The 18,591-nt window shown below is 42.3% G+C and overlaps 1 protein-coding gene across 1 annotated transcript; it reads left to right on the plus strand.

Annotated features, from left to right (window-relative positions):
* Positions 1 to 1,980: 1,980 nt before the first annotated feature.
* Positions 1,981 to 17,208, plus strand: zgc:153184 (uncharacterized protein LOC751652 homolog). The gene is made up of 6 exons (XM_062385499.1): positions 1,981 to 2,161; positions 13,641 to 13,727; positions 13,902 to 13,970; positions 14,740 to 14,808; positions 15,583 to 15,786; positions 16,240 to 17,208. Exons 1-6 carry the CDS (start codon positions 2,156 to 2,158, stop codon positions 16,651 to 16,653), a joined length of 849 nt encoding a protein of 282 aa, XP_062241483.1. The 5' UTR covers positions 1,981 to 2,155; the 3' UTR covers positions 16,654 to 17,208.
* Positions 17,209 to 18,591: the final 1,383 nt, after the last annotated feature.

The following is an 18,591-nucleotide window of genomic DNA, read 5'->3' on the forward strand; positions in this document are numbered from 1 at the left end:
TCATTTTGAAGACTGTTTGCAACTTTGCATTTGATTCTGACCTCTTCACACTAAGGAGCAGCGGCTCTTTCATCCGAGTTCCCTGCAGATGTCCAATCTCCTCACTTTGTCTGTGAGAGCACAGACACCTAAAATGAGCCATTTCAGACACACACACATTTAAACCTGGACTGAATGGGGAATCTGCACCTGTGGTCCATGCATGAAGTGCAACTCATTTTCATATCTATAATTATTTGTTGTGGTTTTACTAGTTCTGCATTTGTATTTTCTGATACATCAAATTAGCATCTTGCCAAGTCAGTAAGTTTAAGTGTATGTTTGAGTAAGCCAGATATTTTGTAATAGGTTTTAGGTTATTTACAAAATATTAAGTTTAAATTACTATAGACAATGAAAATAATGATTTAACTCCACCTGACTATTGACACATGGGTGCATATAAGAATATTCAGTAATGTGCAAACTAAGTACCTGCTAAATATTAAAAAAAAATCAATGCAATATAAGCTGCTTATGCAGAGCTGAGTTACACTCATTGTATTTTCTACAGTGTTGTAGTGAGAACCACACTCACACAGGCTTCAAAATAAAAGTAGAAATGGCTATAAACATTGAGCGGAACTCTAGATATAAAATAAGTATCGTGAACTGAGTGTATAGATTTTAAAGGTGTAAGAAAAATGGAAGATTTGAAAGATTAAATGTAGAAGATTGTTTGTTTTGCAAAAAGGACTCTGGGCAGAAAACCCTGTTTCACATCTGGCCTCGTTTCAAACCCTGATGTCACAGCAGGTGTTTTCCATCAGCTGGAAAAGACTAACAACACTCGGTGACATCAGTGGATGGGTTGTGGCTGAAACATGTTGGAGAGTTTGAGCTCTAAGAAAGCAGCGTTTCTTTTCCCACTGTGGCACAGTGTGGTCTGATTTGTGAAATAACTGATTTCTGCTCCACTGTCCAGTCACGTTTTCTGGATGATGAGTTCTGTTTCTGATCAGCGTTAAGAATATATCATGTGGTTTTTACTTTAAATGTCTCAGTTAACCCTGAATAGAGCACAAACCTCTGCCAAGGAACAACAGTCCTCGTAAATTCAGTCAAGCTGCACCAAATTGTACACATTTGATATTAGTTCAATATATTCCATCAAGTTCCATGAATTATTCCAGAGGAAACTGGTGAAAAAATACCCAACACTGCAATGATAAAGAAACGTTTTCTGAGTTTGCATGTTATCAGGACCCAGATGAGAAGGACTGAGGTGATACTAACTGGCTGAAGAGGGCAATGACACATGTTAGCCGTTAGCAGAGCTGAAGTGTCGTAAAGTGTGCTGATGATGAAGAGAAAACCTGCTGTTGTTGTAAACAATGAAAAAAAACCTGGAAAGAAATCTGTGATTTGTCTCACAAATGTCCAACATTCACCAAATTTGTAAAAAAAAACACGAAAATGTCTCACAGTTTTAAAGACCGTAATAAAATAAATTCCTGGTTCCGCCTCAAAATTGAATGGATTCTTTCCTGAGCCATGCTGCATCCTTTCCTACTAATAAATAAACAAATGCAAAACACAGAAGAAAACATAACCTCTCGGATTAATGCCAAGATCCAACTGAAGCTGCACCAAATTGCACAAACTCAAATCTGTCCTCAAAGTTTCCGTAACTGTTGCGTAAACATCTAACAAAGACAGAGATGAGGGTGAAAACATAACCTCCTTGAATAAGCTAAGTCTAATGCTGAACGATCATTTCAAAGGTTGTAAAGGCTCCTAATACTTTACTTGTTGTATTGTTCAAATATCTAATTTCTAATTCCAAACCAACCAAGCTAAGAGGGAAAACCTGAGGTTTAATACTTTAAATACTTAATGGACTTCACCAAAAAGTGCATTTTATTTTGAAATTCTTGAGCAGAAGTAGTATATCTTCCTCCCACAGACTTGACAGTGAGCCGAGCTGTGCGTAAAAACCGGTCTCCTCCTCTGGCGTCTCCTCCTCTAGCTCCTGGCTGATGGATGTGCCTCCACCGGGCTGCACATATAAACACGGAGCTCCAGCGGACACGTTCAATCCAAGAGCCAAACACACAGGAAGGGAAACAAGTGAGAGAAGAAGCAGGAGGAGACGATCTCTGGCACATTCCCCAGGATGGAGGTAACTAACTCTGACTTCTCTGCTCGGCCTGTACTTTGAAAAACCACTGGAGCGCGTGTGGTTCCGTGCAGCAACAGAGTGGTTGAAATGAATGCATTACATCATAGAGCCTCTGTTATTACTGTCATATATTCTGCAGGAGCTTCAAACTGTGTGAGCAACTATTTAAATGATTGTTATGTTACTCTGGCTCGAGTCAATACACGAAACAATACACGTGTAGTTGTGTTGACTACTACCAGTGTAAAAGTCCTCATATACTACAAGTGTAAAGTTGCATGTGGTCATATGAATACAAACTCTTTGTACATATGTTTGATTGTGTGTGTGTGTGTCTTTAGAAACATATGACAAATATCCTATCAAATACAAAACTATGTATTGTAATTTGAAACCCTGTCAGAGGATATACATCTATATATGTATATATGACATGTTTCTTTATTTGTCACATAACTAACTAGATGCATAGTATATAATGTAATTTTAAACAAATAGACGTGTAAATATATGTTTGTGTATGTGTGTGTGGTTATATTTAAACTAGATGCATGAGATATAATATGTAGTATGTAAGTTAAACCCTGTTAAAGGGTGTGTGTATATATATATATATATATATATACTAACACACACCCAACTAAATGCATGAGGTAATTGCATAATGTCATTTTAAACTCTGTTAAAGAATGATTGCAAAAGTAAGTTTCCTAAGGGTGCAATGGTTATGTTACACACACACACTCTCACTCACTCACTCACTCACTTAAACACTCAAACACACTCAAACACACACACACACACACGTCTCTGCTTCTCCTCCTTCTCCGGCTGATATGCTTGTGTTTCTCGGTCACGCCTTCATGACCACGATGAGAGAGGAAGTGGAGCTGACACAACATCTGTCACGAGCTCCATTACCATGAAATACCATCAAGTGATTCTTCTTTACTCTAAGAGTAAATCTTCAGATTATTATTATTCTGCCCCTTTGCTGAAAAAAGCTCCACTTCCTCTTCTCGGAGGACACACTGTCTTTTTCCGACTGAAGCTAAAAATAAGAGAAAAGTCCTGAGTGGTCTTCGTGCTATAAGCAGCCCGACTTCTACACATGTTTTTCTCACATGTTCCTCCTCCCTTTCCCCTTTTCCCTCAGACTCTTAACATCACTCCTATGTATTTAATGTCATGTGGCCCATAGGAGCAGAAACGCCCATTTCTCTTCTCCCACAGCCCACGAGGGATCACACCAGTAATCTGCCACAGAATCCCCCTCGCATACTTTCACCACTGAAACTTTACGACTCGCGTGTGTTTTGGAACAACTCGGCTTGAGTTCAAGACTTTATTCATCTTCCACTGTTTGCCAGAAATCCAGAAAAGAGAGTTTGGACTTTCCCCTGAAATCTGGAAAAGATGAAAGAATGAGAAAAGAATGATGAAAAAAAGAAAAGAAGAGGAACCTCTTAGTTTCTGGGAGATGAAGCTGTTATGAGAGAAAAACCCTGAAGTTGAGGGCGAGAGCAGGTTCAACTATTATTGTTGAGTTCTGCTTTTTTCAGACAAAGACCGAACCCGAATCTCACAAGCTCTGTTTTCATTTCAAGATGTTGGATAGAAACGGAGCCATCTCGCACATACGGAGTCTGCACAGCAGCAAAGTCAGTCTCACCTGTCCTCTATGACGCCTCACCCCATGTTTATCGCATCAAATAGCTAACTAACATGGAGGAGGTGGGATTTATGACAAATATTGAAGCCAGCCACCAGGGGGCGATCAATATGCTTTGGCTTGACTTTTGGGGAGCTTTCATGTCATCTATCTTCATACACAGGCTATAGTAAAGATGGACGACATGACAGTGAATCCAAATCCTCTTAACCCCCCCCCCCCCACCCCCCCACTGCTGTGATATAGGTCATAAACCCCATCTCCTCCATGTTAGTAAATTGGACACAGACCAAACTTAGAAGTCAAAAAACACGTAAAATAAATTTTTTCTCGACGATCGGATCTCACACTGATGTTCGTATTTCTGATAAGTTTGGTTTGAGTTGTTTGATGCTATTAAAAACAGGAGGAAGCCTCATGATTGACAGCTGAGACTGAATCATGATTGGTCGAGCACATACATTAGCTCCAAACCACGAGTACTACTGCACTGACTCTGGCTCCAGATTCAGATGGGGGCGCCTGTATCCATAACATTTAAGCTTCAATTCCGGAGGAAGTGGCGACAAGTCGTCTATATTTATTTGCAGTCTATAGTAAAATATGACTTCTCTTTGGCAGCCGCAGTGAATTTATCCATTCTTAAAAACCTGAAGTAAAACCTGGGGACAGCCTGTGGTCTGTCAGTAGCTTCCTGATGGTTATTCTGGTTTGAATCAACTAATGAGACCGAATCCCTGTTGACAGGATCTTGCAACATCGATGCAGTTTATTGCAGCGGTTTGCTGCCGCAGCTGAGGATGGTTTCTGAGTTGTCACCTGTTTTCATCTGTGTGGAGTTTGCATGTTCTCTCGCTTCCTCCCACAGTCCATAGATCCTGAATGGTTGTTTGTGTTTGTTTGCTGGGTGCAGCCCACCCCTCGGCCAGCAGGGACCCTCAAAAGATGAGCAGTATGGATGATTGTCATGCTGCAGCCTCATCTTGTATATCTGGATGCAGCATTTGGCCTAAAGCTCCTGTAAGCAAGCAAGGAAGTTTCCTGTATAGTGCTGCTCGCTGTCACTCGCACCGCTTCAGCTCTACGCTGTGATGACCTCACACACATCAGTCTGAGCTGCGTGTTTCCAGCTTCAGGAAAGAGACGTTCATGTTCGCAGACTGATGCCTCAAGCAAGACTCTAAAAGAGATGGAATCATTTTTATATTTTGTTTTACTGCATTGGAATGACGAAATAGATGACCGACTGGAAATTGTGTGCTTGTGTGTCCTTACACAGTATGTGTGAGTGTCCACCTGAGGGTGTGTACTGTGTGTGTGTGTGTGTGGTGGGAGGTTGGTGGTTTTTCTCTGGCTGTGTTGAAAACAACACAGCCAGAGGAGAGGAGTGAGTATTTGGGTTCCACTTGCCAACCATATGGTGAGCACATTTATGATGTAATCCACAGTAAAGTGAAGAGTCCAGTCTGTACCAGCCAGTCATGACTTAGTGTTTTCCTTGTTTGCTTTAAACCAGTATTATTATTATTATTATTATTATTTATAACCAGTGGTGGAGGAAATACTCAAACATAAAGCATTGATGGCTCTTGTTAGTTTTCTCAGGATTACCTGCTCCAGCTTAGGTAAAAGTACAAATAAATAGACTAATATTTACTCAAGTGAAAGTAAAAGTACAACATTTACTTTTCGACTTAAGTGAAAGAAGGTACTTGCCGAGAGTAGCCTATAACCTAATGCAACATCCTTAACTGTGTCTACTGTTTATTTTTTTTGAATACAAGATTTGATAATTTTTTTAAAGAATGCTGCAGTAGATGCTACTGAAAACAAACGTTTATATATTAATTAATATGAGCTGATTCTAAAAGATGGCCTCTGTTATCTGCCTGCTCTGATTGGATCAATGGACCATCTCCTCTCTCGTTATTCATTTTGAAAATGTATAAAAACAAAGTGAACATGTAACTCAAACTTTAGCCCTTTCTCTTAGTCTCAGTGACGATATGGTCGAATCTCATTCTGCAGCCACTTGTGTATAAAATAAACCGTCTTCCTTTAATAGTTTACACGATTCATTTAAAGTCTAGTGATCGAAGGGTTTCTGATCCGAGTCCTGATTCGATAAGTCTGATGAAGAGCAAACCACCATAGTCACAACTTAGATTCCACCTCTGTTCCCCTGTGTGTGCGTGTTTGTGTGTTTCTCAGACAGCGTTTTGGTGTAGTTGCAAAAAACATTCGGTAAACAGACGCAGACAGTGGGAAGTGGGAATTCGCTTTCTGCAGAATCTTCATATTTCCTCTTGTCGACACCGTTTCACAACACATTTGGTTTCCCTGGTGAAAACAGTAACAACGTGTAAAGAAAAAAAATGCTTCGGGCAAAACCGAACCATGTGAGCAGCAGCTTCATCAAAGTTCATCAAAGTAACTCACAGGAGAGTCTTTGTGGAGTTTGTCACCAGTTGTGGCTGTTTTCCAGTCACTGGTTCCATAGAGTTTAGAATGGAGGGGATATGTACCTGTGTCGGCAGCTGAGGGCGATGCCACATGTTGGCCGTGAGCAGAACCCATGTTTTAAAATGTGCTGATGAAAGATGAAGAGAGAACCTGCTGTCGATGTAAATAATGCAGGTTTCGAAAAACTTAAGAAGCAGCACCGAAGTTCACACAAAATCAGTTCCCTAAAAATTATGGCAGGATTTTTTCATAAAGATCTTTGAGTTCTTCTGTGAAATCTAAAGAAATGGAGCATAAAAGAAAGAAGGAAACGCTGGGCCATGTCCCATCCTTTGGTTTAGTTTCGATAAAACTGTTTTTTGCTGACAAACAAACCAACTGGAACGTCCCTCAGCAGAGTTCATGATACTTCACCATCTCCTTCACAATCCAGTATCGGCTGGAACGTTTATTTACATGTAACGAGCAGCTCGTTAGATGATTTGTGAGATAAATGCTGAAACACAGAAATGCTGACTGAGGCGTTTAAATTGTCCGTAAATGGTCTTAATCTAAAACCATCGATATAAAGAATCGTACTGGCAGAGCTGTCATGTGGGAAACGAACTCACTCTGGTTTTACTGGCCGTATTTAAATCTCTGCTCCGTCTTAAACCACTTAAGGGGGTTTTGTGGGCGCCTGGCTCGTTGCACCTTTACGACCAATCAAATGCTTCGTAAAGCCTCTAACTGCTTCAGCTGTTTTTTTTGTTTTCTTTTATTGCAGATTGGTTGTTGTTGTTCTTTTGTTAAGCTTCGTTATTGTTCTCTGACGTCACGTGGACTCAAACTACATGTCCAGTGTTATCAGGGAGGATGCTGCGTCAGGTTCGGCCTTGGTTGGGTTTCAGTGTGTGTGTGGGGGGGGGGGGGTGAAGCTGACCTGTGCAGAGGAAACACACAGACACGCTGTTCGTTGAATGTTTGCAAGTCTGTGAAATATGATGATTTTTAGCAATCCCCAGCTTTTGTGAGAAACTCAAACTCATCATGTCGGCGTGGACTCGATGGGGAGCATGTTTTCACCATCGAGGCTGTTTGGGTCTGAGCCGGTCAATGTGCTGCCGGCTGTGACTCATCTCAGACCCATCTGCAGATTGTCTGACGTGTCACATTGTTTTGGCATAAAGTGCACGAGCGGCAGATTCATTGAGACAAAGTCGAACCAGGCAGAGGAAGTGGAAACTGCAAAATAAAAAAACAAAAAATCATCATGACTTTTTAACCTGCTTCCACATCTCCCTGCAGAACAGTTAACCCGTTCAGCCTGCGCCTCCACCACCACCCTCTTCTATTTCCTTTTTTTGGCAGAACGGAGAGCAAACACAATTACTGCTGCAAGCTGCGAGTACTGTGCATGGGCCAGTTTATCAAAAGACAGGTTTTGCATATTTGCTTGAGGCTGTTTGTCAATATTGATCACATCCCAATCTAGATAATGAATATTTCTGGTTTCGTCCCCCGTGTTTGATTCATTCTGATGAGGCGAGGAGGCAGGTGCATGCGGAAAGTTTGAACGCGTTATAAACCCATTTATCTTTTGAATCCACTATTACTAAGAGAGGGTGAATGGTTAAACCGTACTGTAGAGGAAAATAAATACACTTTTACTATTTCATCATGCTATTTTAGTTTCCAGTTTATTAGGTACACTTAAAACAACAAATGCTGCAGTTTGTGATGCAGTGGAACTTCATCTAACTCTTTCAGACTCTTGTCACTTTTCTGTGGATGCTTGTTTTATTTTTCTCCGCCCTCCAGTTTGTCGCACCAGTCTGCATCACCTCCCATTTCCCATGAGGCCGCGGCGGCAGTGGCTCATAGAGACGAGTGCGCCCTGTTTACCTCACCCCTCAGACTGAGGCCCTTTCCGGTCCACTTCTGCAGACACACAAACACACACAACACGGGAAATGAAAACATCAACACATGGCCAGTGCGGGTAGTGGAAAAGTGAGATGTTCAGATGAGGTCTGGTCCAGAGATCATCATGTTTTCCTGGAAAGGCAGCGAGAGGGACCTCGTACCTTTTTAACAAGTGAAGGGCGAAGGGAGCCGCTCACTGTGCTGCTCTCCCCTCCTGGCAGAACATGCCGACTCGTGAAAACACTGGAAACTGAGGCCAACTCGCCCGTTGAGCTTAATGAACAAGATTCTGCTGAACAGCTGGGCTTCGGTGCAAGTTATTTCTCTTTACGTTCGCAGATTTCCACCGTGCTCAGAGCACAAGCTTAGGAGGATGAGGAGTAAAGCAGGGAGAGGAGGTCAGAGATCCCGAGCCAGGCCTCATCTTCATCAGCTCCGTGGTAGATCACACGGCCTGCTGCTCTCTGACCTGCCGCTGTTACATCGAGCGGATATGTCAGGATTTACTGGGACGTATATCATGTGCTTCCTCCGCTCTGCCTCTGGAAATAAGCCTCACGGGAGCAGACAAGAGTGGGCTTTGTGCGATCTGCTTGTCTCTGCGTTGTGCCGGTCATACACCAGAACTCGTGTCTCCGTCCGCAGACTGGAAATTGAGATTTTCAGGTGTGGTCATGTGCCCAGTCAAACCACAATGGAGGTCGAGACAGTTTTTCTTAGCGGCAGTGTGGCTGAGAATAGCCAATGACTTTCAGACTGTGTGTGGCACCTCCAGATGACTGCAGGAGGAAAATATTTGTTATATAGACGTCTGCACAGTTGTGTGTTTGTGTGTGCTGCGCTGCTAGTGACTTGTGAAGTTTCACAACTGGCCTGATGGGGATTCAAACCAACACATTCTCTCATTGACGAGAGTCGAGTTCATACGTCCGCTAAGGCCGAACCCCTCCCTTTTAAATTCAATGAAGTTGCATCTTAATACAAACGTTCATACAATGACATGTTCAATTTCATGACATTTTATTACACAAGTTCAAGGTAGAGGGAGGAGTTTAGATACTCTATCAGTCTCCTAAACAAACCTGATGTTTCTCATCAAATTACTGAATAAAATAAAATCTATGAAACTATTCTACCAAGTTTCATGAAAATCTGCTGTGTACTTTTTGGATCATGAAAAAACAATGTGCATTACAGAACAGTTTTTGCCGTTCACCCAAACATGTGCATTTATCTGCAGCACTTGGGTTCATTCTCTCACCCAAGAACACTTCGGCATACAGCATGGGAAAGACTGGGATCGACCCACCAACCTTCTGGTTGGAGGATGGCCGCTCTGCCCCTCAGTCAGTGGTTTGATAACCTGAAGCTGATATGATTTGTCATAAAGGATAGAAAACATTCCTGGATTAATTAACATTGTATTTTTGTATTATTTGTAATTCACACAATGTATGGAATCCTCTCAGGCCGCATCCCCTCAACATGTCCTGAGTAACTATCAAAGAGCGCTTACTTCTGCCCAGGCTAAGGTAGAAAGAAATTACCTGTTTTCCATTTCATTCTTCTTTTGAACATGATCCACCCTTCCACAAAATTTTATGGAAATAGGTTGATTAGCTCTTTCGCAATCCTGCAAACAAACAAACAATCAAATGCCCACAAAGACACAACCTCCTTTAATCAGCTGATATGAACCTTCCTTATTTTCCTAAGTGAAAATGTTTTAAAACTTAAAGAAGTTGCTTCAATCCAGAGCCTGTTTTTGAAAAGCCACAACCACATGGGGGATTGTTTTGCTTCTAGCAGCCTCTCTTCTTTTTTTTATCGTCTCCTTGTTTAGACATGACCAACTGCTCTGTATGCTAGATTACAGTTTGCTCAGATGTGGCCCAGCATATCCAGCGACGCTCTCTCTGAGGAGCTGGGGGGGGGGGGGGGGGGGGGTGTACAGAGCAGAGCTGTGATCCAGGCTGCTTTGCTCTGCTCCGGGGCTTTTTCCCAGGCTGAGGGCCCCAGAAATAGCGTCTGGCCTGCTCCTCTCCTGCAGTGAACCACAGTTTCCCACTCGTTCTGAGAGCGCGGGGTCCCAGCTGAGTTAGACGCCGTCCACATGTCCGACCAGAGGCCTTGTATGGCTCACTGGAGTTTAATCTGCCTCTTTCGTCATCTCCCTGAATACAGTTTGTGAAATCTGGGGACTTCAAGTGAGAGAAAAGGATTTTTGCATAAGAAATACAAATTTAGAGTCCTTTTATATATTATTCAGTAGATTTTGGTTATGGTTGCTGTAAATCCTGTTTAAATTACTGTGTGTAATAAATTAACAAAATTCTAAAATACACCTTGTTAGCCATTTTCAGACATGAAATGAGTCTTATTGTGTTTCCAAGTTGACGCATTTGTCCATTTTACATCCGTCACGTCATCTCTCCAATTCACCCACAATTAGTTATTTTCTTGTCTCCTATCGGCTCACAATCAACTATTTCCTGACCTTTTAACTTAAGAGATCCCAGAGAATGTCAGAGATACTCACTCGGGCATCTACGTTCTAACATTCAGCCCCGGAGGTTATTTCAGGAGAACATCCGGCGTTCGGTGCACGTCTGAAAGCAGGGTTAGCCATTTTAAAAACATGAATAAAACAACATCTCCTCTGTGCTTGGTCATTGTTATAAGTCGGGGAGGTATTTGCATTGAGTCCGAAGTTATTTTCATTCTGCACGAAAAGAAGTTCATTAAAGATAAGGGCTCGCTGGGAGAGGACAGATATTAAGGAAATAACTTCTACACCCACTTATCCCAGATGAAGGCTTTTAAATCTTAGCAGTATTCTCTCAATTCATTAAAGTCACTTTTGAAAGAAACTGATAAATGTTTTAAAATATGGAAAATATAATCTGCGCTGGACGTGACCAAGTTCCAGAGTTTGCCTTCTACATAGAAATTTAACGTTTTTTACTCCATAATTACTTATTAAAGTTATTAAATCATAGATATCTTCCTGTGTCATTTAAATAAAGTTTCACAATAGAAAAATTCAACCTCTTCCTTCCTTAGCCTGCAGTGTCGAGACTCGAGTTCGAGGCCTTTTGTTTTTCCAAGACAGGAAAGAGTTAAACAATTAGAGGTTACGCAGTGACTGTGTGGTCCCTGGTGATTACTATTTATCACGGATGTGATAAGAGAGCTCAGGAACGAGGGGCCGGGATGTGGATGAAGACTCAGGGACGCAGTGACAGGGGCGGGGCTGTCGTAGGTTTGGGTGGAGGGAGCAAGGAGGTGAGGTCATGTTGAGGAGGAGGAGGGGAAAAGAAAAATAAAGCGTGCGATTAAAACATGGAATGTGTGTGTGTATGTGCGTGTATGTGTGTGTGTGTGTGTGTGTGTGTGTGAGATCCCTGTTTCCATGGGTGACGGCTCAAACTAAGAGGAGGGGGGGGGGGGGGGGGGGCGAGCCCAGGAAACATGACAGGATCCACAGGGGAAATTTTAAGTGGGAAAATAAAAGCAGGATGAACGATGTGACAGTCCAAAAGTGAGGCCAAATCAACTTAATCGCCCCCTGTTGGCCGACTGCAGTATAAGCCCTGTCTCCTCCATGTTAGCAGATGTGACATGGGCAAATTATATGCTGAATTGATTTTTTTCTAAAGATGTTTTCTGTCATTTCTTGTTCTTTTGTTCAACGGTTCTTGATACGTTTGGTTTTAGTTAAGTTATTTGATGCTGACAACAGGGTGAAAGGGAAGGTTCTGTGCATACACTCTGTTCATTTCATCTGTCTTTGTCTTAATAAGCTTATGGATACGGAAGAAATGGAAGAAACGGAGCAGTACCACAGGAGATCATCGGGGGCAGTGCAGCCAGTAGTTAAAGGAAGTAATTTCAACAATTGCGGATCTTTTGGAGGAGAAACTTTGCGAGTCGGCTGGAGCGGTATCTTTTGACTCTTTTGTCAGAGGTACATTGTCACAACCTTTTCACCATCAACTTGTTTATCGTTGTCAGGAACTCTTGACTCTGCATCGCCCTCTAGTGGATGGATTACCTAACAAACATGTCAATATGAAGGACGTGCGGGCATTGACGGTTATATCGTTCATAAATTACTCTCAAGTAGGCTAGACTTACAATTAGTTCAATTCATGTATTCAGATCAATCCACGGTGGCACGATGGATGTGACTGTGAAGCTGTAAACAAGCGGCTCGGCCCATTTTCACAGCCAAAATACCAGATCCTGGAAAAACAGAGAGACACTGGAGGCTTGTTTTCAAGGCTGACGCTGGTTGCACATTCCGGGCCCGCAGCGTCGAGCCAACTTATCACACAGGCCGCTGATACGTGGAGTGAGTCAGTGGTCATCAAACGGCAGCGTGGACGAGGGATGTTTAGCAATCAGCTTGAGAATGGTGGGAGAGACGGAAAGTGGACGAGCCAAGACGTGATAACAGGACGAGGCTGCGAGGACCGGTCCGTCCTGTCAGAGGCTGCGGCGTGATGCTGAGCAGCTGTGAAGAGAGAGAGAGAGAGAGAGAGAGAGAGAGAGAGAGAGAGAGGGAGAGAGAGAGAGAGAGAGAGAGAGAGAGAGACGCTCACTTCCTGTGTCCAAACCCTCTTCTCAGTTGGAAGAAAGACGAGTTCCTCCAAGGACAGAACTGAACAAGCAGTTTTTATATATATATATATATATATATTTATATACATCGACCCTCTGTTTCCCAATCTGTCTGCGTTTTACTGTCGAGAAGCAGGAAGTGAAACTTACTCTTTCTGAAAACACGTACTCGTTCTGCTGCCCTCTGCAACTTCTTATAGAAACGGACACTTTCTGTTTCAAGGCTGAACATAAGGAAATTACCTGATGTAAAAATGCAATCAAACTCATTTCCTGTTGCACATTTACAACATTTTCTACTTTGTGTAGTTGTGGTCACTTGAAATTACTATATTTTAAAGCAGAGCATATTCTTAAGTTTCTGAATATGCTGTTTATTATACTTTCTCTCACAATCTTCAGAATTCAAAGCATAGATTTCAAAGTTTATGTTGATTGTGCAAATATTGAAGCACAGACATTAATTTCTCATTTTGATTGTGTTGATTATTGTGTGTTGTATGTCTGTATTTTCTCACATGTCCGTACTTGAATCTCTATTGAGCCAAAAAAGATTTCATTTTTATAGCAATTTAATGAAACCTATTACCACTTATGAAAACTTTGTAATGCTTTGTTGACGTCTTCTCTTTACAAAGAGGATAAATTAATGTTTAAGCATATACTCGAACTAACGTATCCTTAACTCACAGGAGGCACTGCAATATTTGAAATTGTGACACAGTGTTGATTGACTGTTAGTAAAATATATGTGTATATATATATATATATGTGTGTGTTTTTCAGTAGTTTATTGTCTGTTTTCTGTTTTTCCAGGAGGATTCTCCATCCAAGCCGTCTGTGGCCGAGCTGGCAGGAAGGTTCAAAGGTCACATTCTACCGATGCCTGCCACAAATGACGAGGTGTGCTTCTTTATTTTTATCCTGCATGTAACAGTATCCACGCAACAGTGTACAAAACAGCATGTTTAGCCTGTGTCGAACAACACGTTGTTTTTTTTACATCGTTTATGTTCTTGCTTAAAATAGAGTGAAAGCACACAGTGTGTCGACAGATTCCATTTCTTGTTTTTCTAGTTATTTCGAAGACGACATCCGTGTTCCCTGAAGTTACACAAAGCAAAAGATGACAATGAAGAATCAGATGTGAGTATTTATTATTTGGTTTTATTGACCCATGTGCCGCGAAAGGAAATCCCCCGGAAAACAGACACCGATTTGTTTAATTCAGATTTTATTGCAGCACAGTAGACAGTGTATTAAATCTGCAATGTTATCTATTTATCTGCCTATTATCTCTGTCTGCAGTGACACACTGTGAAACCACACAAAGAATCTTTGCATGACAGGACGAATCCATCACAAGTTTGCACGATATCTAAATCTGACTTTCACTGATGTTCTAATACAGATACTAGCATCGAAAATGTGTCTGATACAAGCAGCAGAGCAGGCGAATCCATAAAGTGTGTCACCCAGATAAAACTACAATTTCCTTTTTTCTGTTTAACATCTTGAATCCAGAGTAAACATAGTCCCTCTCTTGTCAAATGTGCTGTTTCACCCGGGTGTCATGTTTCCATCACTGCTGATAAGAACCTGTGTCTACAGCCGTGTAACTCGACCTGAGAGTGAATAACGATTGTATTGTTCCCATTGCAGTCAAAAGCCAGACGTTAGTGTGTGTTTGAGGTTTTTGACCAGTGAAAAAGGGGCTTTAACTTTTTTTATTTAATATATCTTGTAGTTTTTATACCTTCAGGTCGTGTACCAGTATGTCCCAGTATGTCAGTGCACATTATAAACTCAATTAAAGCAACACTCACTCTGCTCAGCCTCTTCTCATGCCTTCAAACTGCTGATTTTGTGAATCTATCTTTTTGTGTTTTATTAACTCTGGTCTGCTCTCCTGCAGAAAACGGTTGTCTCCCCAAATCCCTTCAAAATCAAGATGAGGAACTCGTCCATCATCGAGAAACTGCAGGTCAGTGCATCTTGCAGCTCTCTGAACATTTTGTGACGGGAAATGAGAAACAAAACAGCCGCTGGTTCACAGATGATGTTGTTAGAGGGCGTAGAACGAAGTCAGGGTTTTTTGTTCTAATCAGGGAGGTTGAGATATTTGAAGCATTACTGCCCCCTACTGTCCACTTCCCTCTGGTGCGTGAGCTGCTCACATGCTGAGCGATGAAGGGGAAGGGCTTCTTGTCCCTGATGCCACCATCTGCTCAGATTAATGAGCTAATGGGATCACTCAGCCACTGGTGAGGCTCTAAACTCGCCACCGTTGAGTTCCTTTAGTTAGCAGTTCACACGGTGGGCAGCCATGGGACAAAAGGGCTGCCGCTTCTCCCTCTTCCTCTTCTCTCCGGTGCAGGTAGGACACTCGTCTTTAAACCTGAGCAGTGGTCGGGGGCCAACAAGGGATTCTGTGTAGACTGAATGTTGACAGCTCTTGTTTATGACACTTAAGAGGGAATTCCTGGACATGAGAGTTTTTAAACCAAGAAAGGGAAAGGTACTAGCAGAGCAACAGAGTCTGAACTCATCATATTGTATTGGAAATGAATGAAATTAAATCTATAATTTAAAATAATCACACCAATATTAATTATACCCTATAATCTCTTCCTGATTCTAGTTGTCCTATAATAACAAGTCCTTGGTTGTTTTCTTATAATAAAGTTTATTCAAACATAATGTGGTAGAGAGGAGATTATAGTGCCCAGGCTCCAGGATCTTCTCTTCCCCCCTTCAGGCCAACCTCGCCCTGTCACCCACTTCTCTCCTGCCTTCGCCCAAGAGCCCCGAGGTGAAGCTGCAGCCGGCGCCGCGGTCGCCCCCCCCGCCCTGCAGGCCCCTGAGCCCCAGGCCGCGGCCCTCACGTCAGTCCAGCGAGGAGGAGGATCCCATCGGCTTCGAGGACCCACCTGAGGGGGCCCCCCTGCCGAGCTTCAACAAGGTAAACACATGGACACAGCTTCACCACGTTGGTTTCATATGCTTGTTGATGTCCTGTGTGATTAAATGTGAGCTGCTGACACATTGATGGCACCTGGGGTGTTTTCACGCGCGATTCGACAAAGGCCCCGTGACATCACAGCCGGACACGTGGTCCTCACACCCGTTGACGCGTTTCTCTGTGGGTATCCGGCATCTTCTGTTTAAGCAGCCCTGAGATAAGCCGGTGCAAGATGCCACTGTAGAGCGTGAACGCCTCTGCAATGGAGGATTGAGGATGTAATCCCCTTAGCCTAGTTAAGAGTCCCTGTCGGTACCATCTTGTGCAGCGCTCTCACGCATATGCTAATTGGTGTTGACCAGTGACCAGAAGCCCTTTTTAACCACGCAAATTAATTAACGTTAAACATAAATGCAAATTGACCCTTGCTTTCAAAACTTTTTTCCAATGCAGACTCGTGCACGCCTGTCGTTCAAGAGACGCCCGCCCACGAGGCAGCACAGGAGGTCAGCCGGCGAGGAGGCGGGGGCCTTGGGGGGCGGCCTGTCCCCGTGTGAATTGTACAGTCCAAACGAAAATGGGGACAGGCAGGAGGTTTTTTTACACAGTCCGGCCGAGGAGGATGAATGTGGGCTACCGGGCAGCCTGGAGGAAGACAAGGACATGGACTGTGAAAAGACAGAGGACCAGGTAGCGGGGAGTGACCCCGACCATGAGGGGGATCCACAGGAGGAGCAGGAGGCACGACTTGCTGAAGCTTTGGAGGAGGAGCAGCCACCTTCAGGGATTTGCCCCGCTGAGCAGATAGGGGGCAGCGTCGAGGGAGAAGAGGAGAGGCTTCACCAAGAAGGAAACGAGGAACTGTGACATTTTACTGTAAGAGAGAGAGAGAGAAAAACAACCAGATGTCTAAGTTATTCAAAGATTTGTTTGAGAGAAGTTCCTCTTCTTTTAAGTGTCTGTTCTGTTTTTAAGTCCCTCTCCAGGCCGTGTATAGAACAGGTCTATAAACACTGGGGAGTAGTTGAGGAGAGCAGCTGTGTCTCCGCACATGGAAATAAGCATCACTGTTGAAACTGTGTCCACGATCAGAAAAGACAATGTCACATACACAGGACTTTGAAAAATGCTGGTTAGCAAAAGGAAGAATATCTAGATTTATACTTACTTAGCTTTCATAGCAGATTATAAAATGTCCAGGCTTCATTCAAAATCACTCTCACTTCAGTTTGAAATTATATACCGCTTTGTTTTCTGTTTTGATCGGTCGATATCTCTGCTTGTGTCCTATTTTTGTATACAACAAAAATATTTAAATCCCAGTTTTACTGTGGAGCGACCGAGGACCTCAGAAGCTATATACATAGAAATGTTATGAAAATAAACATCTTCCTTCTTATGTAAAGAAAACCTCATGTTAAACTTATTTGTCATCATCTTTTTGGGAGTTTTGTTGAGTCATTACAGGTTAAACTGTATCTTTGGTTAGAGGTGTATTAAGAGGAAAAATGCAGCTCTTGAAAGTGAATCCAATCTAACTTTATCTGGGACCAAATTACATCAATAGAGCAAGATGGCAGCTGTCGTGTTTCTGGGTATTTTACCTTGATTCCTTCACAACAGGAGGAAGTGGAGACATCGTCCATCTTTATAAACAGTTTATGGTTAGAACAGATGATGATGAGTGATTTCTGTGTCTGGGTGCGTAAGCTTCTTTGTTACAGCTGCTCCTGTAGCTTTTGCTGGTTCTCCTTCTGTTAAATTCTGCTCTTAAATGATGCGTGTCTAGATGGGCGAGCTAATCTTTGTGGGTATATTAACCAGAAGGACGGTGGTTCAATCCCTGGCTCCTCTAGTGGTTAATTCTGTGGTGATAGAAACATAATCACTGTATGAAATGTGACTCGTACTGTAAAGACTGATAAGACTATAAACGCTCTATATAAATACTATACAGTGGATATCTAGATACTAAGATACTTTATTGATCTGTATTGATCATTTGCATTTTGTCAGCCTCTAGATTAAGAGATATGCAGAGCTCTGATAGCGGGGAAATGCAAAATCACCTCTATCGCCTCTAAATGGCAACTTACTGTATAACCATTGAGGTTTCAATGTGTAAGATTTAGGTGAAAGGATCTTATGGCTGATACATTGAATATAAAATAATCATAGTGATGTTTTCACTAGTGTGTTTCATCTAAATTCTACAAATTGCTGTTTTCTTTACCCTAGAATGGCTCCTTTTATATGTAAATGCTTTATATTAACTACAGGAGACATGTTTATTTACAGTTGCTCAAACTTTATGACAACTGAAGGCTGCCACAGGTTCTCTGTCATGTTTGGAAGGGGGGGAGGGTGAGGTGAGGGGGTGTTCAGCAGCAAATTGACACTTCACCACTAGATGTCACTCAATTCTACACACTGAACCTTTAACTGTTGATTTACAAGCCCACGTTTGTTTATACGGCTTTATTAACTGTTTCAATTGTAAAATTATACGTGATTCTTTATACAAAAATATATATCTGAACAAAAAGGTCGAAAATGATGGCAGAGTTTTGATACGTGAAGAAAATAACGCTGAGTCATCAAAGGCATCATGAAGGAATTGGTGAAATATCCGGATTGAATAAACATAACTGTGCAAATATAATATAAGTAAATTTATGAACCATCCTTTTTGCCTGAGTCAACATTCAACAATAAAGCCCTCCAGATGTTTACCTGAGGAGGGGGAGGGGGGCGGGGCTGCACGTGATGTGATTCAAATACCTTCACACCACAGACAGTGTCGGT

This window comes from Platichthys flesus, chromosome 4, assembly GCF_949316205.1.
Source record: "Platichthys flesus chromosome 4, fPlaFle2.1, whole genome shotgun sequence".
Classification (NCBI taxonomy): domain Eukaryota; kingdom Metazoa; phylum Chordata; class Actinopteri; order Pleuronectiformes; family Pleuronectidae; genus Platichthys; species Platichthys flesus.

Coding starts and splice junctions, on each gene's coding strand:
- zgc:153184 (XM_062385499.1), top strand. Junction 13,728..13,901: donor TGCCTGCCACAAATGACGAG/GTGTGCTTCTTT, acceptor TTGTTTTTCTAG/TTATTTCGAAGACGACATCC. Junction 13,971..14,739: donor ATGACAATGAAGAATCAGAT/GTGAGTATTTAT, acceptor GCTCTCCTGCAG/AAAACGGTTGTCTCCCCAAA.